Genomic DNA, 7,809 nt, shown 5'->3' on the forward strand with positions numbered 1-7,809 from the left:
GTTTCTAATGACTGGTCTCCTGGAAGTTACCGAGTTCCTTATCACAGAATTTAAGGAATATCAAGGCAATCCCTTAATGTGGATTTGTGTTTCAACCAAAAAGTGTAATAGATAACTCCTGAGATCACTTCCAAACCTGTACTATCCACACAGAAGGCACTCGAAAAGTATTTATGGAATCAAATAAAATTGAGATCCTGATCTGATTTTATAGATCCTGATCAGAATATGTGATTCTTACTTGGACCAAAATTGATTTCGTAACGATATAGAAGGACTTCACATAATTTTAGCCTATGACTATTATGTTCACATGCACAGTTAAACCTGAGTTAATCCATACATTTTAGTGTGGTCAGCTAATGCTTGTATAGTCTAAAGTCCCTTTTTCTCCTCTCGACTTCTCTTTTTTGGTTGCTTAATGTATTATGTCAGGACAAGCTGAAAGGGTTAGTTGTTAAGATTCTGTGCTATTGTGCTGAAGAGAGTCACTGAACTATTTCCATCAAACTCATGAAATTTTAATTTGATATTCATGGATTGCTCTGAGCTGGAAGGAACCTTAGAGCATAGAATGTTAGAATATAGAACACTAGAATGTAAGGGCAGGAAGAAACTTTAGAACATAAAATCCCAGGATATAGAGAATAGAAGGTTGGTGCAGGGAAATAACTTTGGGAAATAACATGTATGTATAGTATGAGAACCATTTCATTAGTTTTACTGAGGTATCTTTCTCCTGCATATCTGTCATATATGTATGACATTCTCTATTTATGCATCTTGCTGATTTGCATTTCTAGAAGTTTTTTTTTAACTAGGATTTCCAAAAAATCACGTATCTGTTAGTAATAATAATAATGATAATGATGATGAGTATAGTGAGGTTGAAGCTGTTATTAATATTTAATTAGGGAAGGAGAAGTTATCTCCTTAAAAAAAATCTGTTTCAACATTTTCCTTTTGCTACCTCCATTTGCTTTATCTTTTCACCTTCCCCACAAATGTATTTGATTAGCTACTGCTTTAAACTTTCCTTGGAAAAGCACACGGTACCGGAGGCTGATATTAAAAGTCAAACTCAATCGCTGGTTTCATAGATTCTATATCCTCTCAGTTACATCCCTAAGCATCTTCAGGGTGAGCTGAAGGTGAAATGAAAATGGAATTATCCACTGGCACCAGGGGCCAGAATAAAGAACTATAAAGCCCCATCAAATGGCACTTGAGGAAAATAGAATTGACAATAGCCCAATAAAAACACTTTACTAATAGGCTATCCATTTTAGTTTTGGCTTATGTCTTATTTGATTGGAGAAGCTTGACATGTTGCTTCTGTTTGTCTTTCCTCAGAGAGGGTCCAGGGTTTGGTTTGATTTCATTTATTCTGATAAGCTGAGCAGAAAGATAAGGAAAGCCAGGAAAAAGGAAGAAAAAATAACCAAATAACTTCATCATCTTTTTAAGGGTCTTCAACACAATTAGTAACCTCTCTTTTCAATACATACTGGTAAATACCCTGATATACATAGGCCCTTGTTACCACATGCCTGAACTACTGTATTCTAATTACTGCTCTAACCTCCAATTAGTTTCACACGTGCCTTCAGAGGAATTGCTTTTATGCAATAATTTGTTCATGTCATTCTCTTGTGTGTTATTCTTTAACAAGAAAAAAATATATTTGTTCACATCAAAATTCAGTTATTAAACAAAAATGGGGGAAAAAGAAAAAAAAAACAGACCATAGCAGTTGTTACACAGTGCCTTGTGAACATGATGGTTTTTGGAAGGCAGAAAGAAAGTCAGTCCTGGCCTATGTCCCTCAGCCTTTAATGGATAGAAAGTCTTTGTCTACATATAAAGTCAGTTCTCAATGTTCACAGATTTTTAATGACTGCACCTGCTAGGAGTATAACATTGTAATGGTTTCCTCTGGCATTTAAGGTCTTCAGTATGGTGCTTCTCTATATACAGGCTATCTTTCACTCTACTCTGCTTCAAAGGATACTCTCCAGCCTCTCCTAAACATATCCCAGATGTAATCGTCTCTTCATTTTTGCAGTTGCTTTCTCCTGTGCCTGAAATGTCATTCTGTTTCTAGATGAAATCATGTTCATCTTTCTTAAGGATGACTAAAAGCTACTCCTTCACAAAGTCTTCTTTAATCCCCCAGTCAAAAATGTTCTTTCCTTCTTAGACCTCATAGAGTACCTTGGACCTCACCGATGTCCTAAAAATGTTGCATATTATCTTAAATGTCATTCTAAGTTTCCATCCAAGCTCAGAGGCTCTTGGTGACATAGTGAATAGGGTTTCCTGGAATCAAGAAGACCTGGTCTCAGATACTTACTAGCTGTGTGACCCTCGCCAAGTCACTTAACCTCTGTCTGCTTCAGTATCCCCCTCTATAAAATGAGGATAGTAACAACACTACCTCCTGTGGTTGTTGTGGCGATTAAATGAAATAATGTTTATTGAGCACTTCGTAAAATGTTTTGTGCTGAAGAAATGCTAGCTATTATTTTTTTGTGTGTGGTGGTAATGATGATGATAATGATAATGTTCCTTGCGGGCAGGGAACCTATCTTATTAAATTTGATTTTGTACCCACTTACTCTCTATTCACTCCATCAGGACACTGTAGCAGAAACTTGAGAAAAGTTTGTTGTTGATCTAAATGGAGACTTCAAGAAAAAGTTATCTCTTACAGAGAAAGCTGTGCTATGTCATTGGGACTACTGAAGATGTCCCCTTTCTCTTCTACAGGGAAGTTTTTATACACCCTCTGAGAACTGTATGCAACATGCATACAAATGGCACCGGGACCTGTGTCACCTGCTCTTGAACACATACCAAGAACTATATGTTTACTTCCTCATCCTCATGAAGGACATCCCAGATTTCCCACGAATGAAGCTGGGTAAGTAAACTTGTATTTCTACTTACCAACCATCACTATAGTGTGGGCATTTTTGGTTAGCTCACAGGTCTGATATTTAATAAGAAGGTTATATTTTATGATATTAAGGAAGAAAAAAAAGAAAGAACTTAATACAGATAAAGAAAAAGAGAATGTATTATATCTGAAAGTATACTTGTTATTTATTCATAATCATTCTCTTTATATTTTATATTTTGTGTAGTGATATGTTCATGTCATTCTCTTGTATACTATTCTTTAACAAGAAAAAAATACATTTGTTCACATCAAAATTCAGTTACTGAACAAAAAAGGGAGGGAAATAAAAAAAAAACAGACTATAGCAGTTGTTACACAGTGTCTCATGAACATGATGGTTTTTGGAAGGCAGAAAGTCAGTCCTGGCCTATGTCACAGTGTATTGTGATTGTAACAGTGATTGCTCGAGGCCAGTTTTACAATTCATTTCTCCCCTAGGGCTCTCTGGATTGGGATGAGTCTCCCATTTCTGCCTTTGCTCAAGCCTCTACCAATTGTGTCCCTTCCACTTTTAGGGATCCAAGCACCCAGGTTGCATTTAACCACTTAACAGGTTAGCTTTTTACAATTCAATATTTACTTTAAAGGTTTAGCAATAAAAAAAACATTGTCCCCAGAACCTCAGAGACAAAATTCTATCCTCCACCAGCTCAGTCTGTGGAGAGGGGAAAGGAGTTAGGTCCGCAGCTTAACTCAGTTCTTATGTAGCTTAGCCCCACCAAGTAGCAAGTCCACAATGCCCTGTTCAAACCACAGTCTTATTTTTGTGTTCGGTTCTCAATGGCACATGTTTGGGAGAATATTCATAAACTGAAGAGAACTCAAAAGAGAACAACCAGAGTGAAAAGGACACTTGAGGTTAGGCCACATGGGTATCAGTTGAAGTAACTGGGAATGTTTAGCCTGGAGAAGAGACTCTTCAAAGGGAACATGATAGCTTGCTTCAAGCATTTTCAAATTTACAAGTTATCACATAGAAGAGGGATTTGACCTCTTTCAAGGTCAATGGATGAATTTTGCAAAAAGATAAGTTTATCCTTGATATAAAGGGTAAAAAATAAACTTTCCAACAATCTGAACTACTCCAAAATCAAATGGACTGTCACAGTAGGTAGTAGGTCCCCTTCCATTAAAACTCTTCATGGTTTGGACTAAGTGACTTTAAAAAAATACTTTCCAACTCTAAAATGCTTTGATTGTATAAAAAGGAATAACGACACCATAAATAAGAATAAATGGTCTCTTAGAGTGCTTATGATTATGTAGCACTTTATACATATTTCATTTGATTTGATCCCCACTCCAATCCTATGATACAGATGGTAGAAAATATTACTTCAGTTCTTCTTCAAGCATCTATGACATTACCAGAATCCCTCCACCAACACAGGTATAGAATCATAGGTTCATAGATCAAATTAGGCTTTCAGAGACCTGGCCCAGGTGGTACAAAGCCACTGAGTTATGAATTCCCCAAAACTATGCAAGTATTTGCCAATATATTCCCCCTTCTATCTTTCTACATACCTTGTTTCCTACCTCCAACGGTTCAATGTATGGATGGTGCAGTGCTGGCTGGTCGAGAACCTGTGTTTTCTTGGTGTTGTCAGGTCAAAATCAGCACAAGTGACAGTTGATTATATTTTGTTGTATCTCAGTCTCAGAGGCTGCATCAAATGCACAAATACCTGTGAGCAAAAAGTTGTGCACCACCTTCCCTCCACTTTAGACTTGGCTTGTAGCCTTTTCAAGTTAAATAATTTATCATCAGTGCAGTAGCTAATCTTGATATCCTCATTGGGCAACATCATTGAAATGTCCTGCTAAAAAGCATAGGAGTAAGCACATAGCTCTGCTTCACTCCATTGGTGAGTGGGAAACAACGAGAGCATCTTTCATTATTCAGAAACTGTGCGAGCATGTGATCATAGAGTTGGCGTACAATACTGATGACCTTCTCCAGGCAACCAAATTTTACCACGATCTTCCACAAGACCTCACAACTGGCAGTATCAAAGGCCTTGGTCAGGTGTTTTGTACAGACCTCCTCTCCTGGAGGTGTTGGGCAGCAAACACCATTCCTCAGCCCTTTCAGAAGCCACACTGCCTCTTGAGTAGATGGTCATCTTCCAAGTGAAGGATCAGCCTATTAAAGAGTACTCTGACAAGAATCTTGTTGACAATGATTAAGAGAAACCTCCCCCCCCTCAACCCCCCCCCCCCCCGTGATTGTCACAAAATGACTTATTTCATTTAGTCATCTCGCCTTGGGGCCCACCACTTCTGTTGATTGCAGATGTTTAGCTTGGAGAGGCTAAGTCTGTGATTGGTCCAGCATTCTTCACCACACATCACCTTCGTCACTCTCACAGACAGGCTTTTGTAAATAATTTTCTATCACAGGACATATCTCTTCAGTCTCATGATTTACTAAAGATGTGTAGAAACATCCCTTAGTTAACTTAATTAAAAAAAACTTAATTAACAAGTTTGATTAAGACTAAGACTGATAATGACCATGCCTTCCTTCTATGTAGCTTTTCCTCCCTGGATGTATGTGTGTGTGTGTGTGTGTGTGTGTGTGTGTGTGTGTGTGTGCGCACCTGTTCTCTTTCTCTACTCTTCCCTATCTTGTCTCATTCCTCCATCTTTTTTTCATGGATTATTATCCATTTTCTACCCCCTTTCTAACCCAGGACACTGACCTTCCCTTTTTTTTTCACAACTTTTCCTATCTCAATGATCTCATCCGCTCCCATTGGTTCACCTTTATACAGACAATTATCAGGTCTCTGTGTCCTGTCCCAGTCTCTCTCTTGAACTTGAGTCCTATGTGGCCAACTTTCCATTGGGCAGTTCTAACTGGATGTCCACTGGACTTCTCAAAAACAACTTGTCTGAAGTATAATTCATTTTTGTTTTCTCTAAACTAGCCTCTCTTCCTAAGTTCCCTATTTCTATTATTGTTGTTGTTCAGTTATTTTACTAGTGTTAGATTCTCTGTGACCCCATTTGGGATTTTCTTGGCAAAGATACTGGAATGGTTTGCCACTTCCTTCTCTAGCTCATTTTACAGATGAGGAAACTAAACCAAATACGGTTAAGTGACTTACCCAGGGTCACATAGCTAGTAAGTGTCTGAGGCTGGATTTAAACTTGAATCTTCCTAACTCCAGGCTCAGCGTTCTATTTGTTGTGCCATCTAGCTACCTCATATTTTTGTTGAGGACACCACTATTCTTCTGCTCACCCAAGTTTGTAACCTTGGAGTAATTCTCAACTCTTGCCTCTCCGTCACCCTTCATACTGAATCATTTATATCTCCATAATATATCTCACATCTGTCTACTTTTCACCATTTGCATGCCTACTGTACTAGTTCAATCCTTAATAACCTCTCAACTGAAGTACTGTAATATCTTCTAAATTGGCATTCATCTCTTCACCTGCTTACCTGGAAAGCACTATCAACTCAGTCCTAAGGAATCCTTGGCTTCCTTGAATGATCAGTTCAGCTCTGACCTTCTACAGCAAGAGAATCCTGGATCAAATTGCTATTGCCCTTTCCCCAAAAAAATCATTTTGTGTCAACTTTCCATGTTTTGTGTTTAATTTTCTGTGTACATGTTTTCTGCCAATAGAATGTAAGTCCCTTGAGCAAAGGAACTTTCTCATCTTTGTCTTCAAGCTCCAAGTACCTAGCACAGTGCCTGAGGGCACATAAGCATTTAATAAATATTGTTTAACATTCATGGTACGCAAAAGTTTTTGTTGTTTGTTGATTGCTATTAACTTTTTTTTTAGTTTAGTAGAGTAAAATGTATTCTTAAAACCTGTATTGAGAAGTTTTTTTGTGTGAAAATATTAAGGTCACATAAGATTGCTTAGTGTGGTGGCCCACTCTAATATTCTCAATTACCAGGGAGGCTGCAGCTAGCAGCTGCAGTGGGCTATGCCAATTGGGTGTCTACACTGTATGTTATCAATACTTTGATCCCCCAGAAGTGAGAAGACACCAGGTGCCCCAGGAAGGGTGAACCAGCCCAGGTCAGAAACACTCCTCTTCCTGAGTTCAAATCTGGCCTCAAATACTTACTAGCTGTGTGACCCTGGGCAAGTCACTTAAACCTGCTTGCTTCAATTTCCTCATCTATAAAATGAGCTGGAGAAAGAAATGGCAAACCACTCCAAGAAAACCCCAAATGGGTTCATGAAGAGTCAGACACAACTGAACAACAACAACATTGATTAGATTATGATTCCAGAACAGTAAAAGAAGGAAGGTCCAACAGCTTGATTTCTGATCTTGGAATTAAGGTGGCTAGTGAAAAAATGTCTAAACTTATTCCTAGGATACTTAAGGGTTGTTATAGAATTTAACAAAAAAAAAAAAACCCTTTCATGGACACATGGAAGGATCTGTAGTTTAGCATCTTCATTTTAATTAATAACTCTTCAATTTTACTTTTGACCTCAGTTTCATTTTCTGCCTTTGTTTTTCCTCCCATAGAGAAACTTGCTGTTGAAGAAACATTATCTCTTCTGTGTTCAGAGCTACAGGTAATTAGTGAATTGGATGTATTGTATTTCCTTAGTGTTGTATGGCAATAGATATATTGGGAAGTCAAGTGACAGTCTTTTGTCCAGTACTGAGGTCAAAAAGAATGAACACAAACAAGAGAGTAAGGTAAAAATAGACTGCAAAATTTCATATTTGACCTTAAACTGATATCATCCCTCCACATTCAATCAGTCAATCCATACTGTTTCAGTATATATGTATATGTCTAAGTATATGTATGTATGTATATGTGTGTCTGTATGTGTATATATGTGTATGTGTGTGT

At 37.8% G+C, this 7,809-nt stretch overlaps 1 protein-coding gene across 1 annotated transcript in view; it reads left to right on the forward strand.

Moving 5' to 3' along the window:
- FAM135B (family with sequence similarity 135 member B) overlaps positions 1–7,809 on the forward strand; it is a 312,399-nt gene that overhangs the window by 250,331 nt on the left and 54,259 nt on the right. The window contains exons 7-8 of the mRNA XM_027845146.1: positions 2,770–2,923; positions 7,473–7,522. Of these exons, the coding sequence (XP_027700947.1) occupies positions 2,770–2,923; positions 7,473–7,522 (204 nt within the window). The remainder of the gene's footprint in view (positions 1–2,769; positions 2,924–7,472; positions 7,523–7,809) is intronic.

This window comes from Vombatus ursinus, unplaced genomic scaffold (genome assembly GCF_900497805.2).
Source record: "Vombatus ursinus unplaced genomic scaffold, bare-nosed wombat genome assembly UNPS02005236.1, whole genome shotgun sequence".
Taxonomy (NCBI): Eukaryota; Metazoa; Chordata; class Mammalia; order Diprotodontia; family Vombatidae; genus Vombatus; species Vombatus ursinus.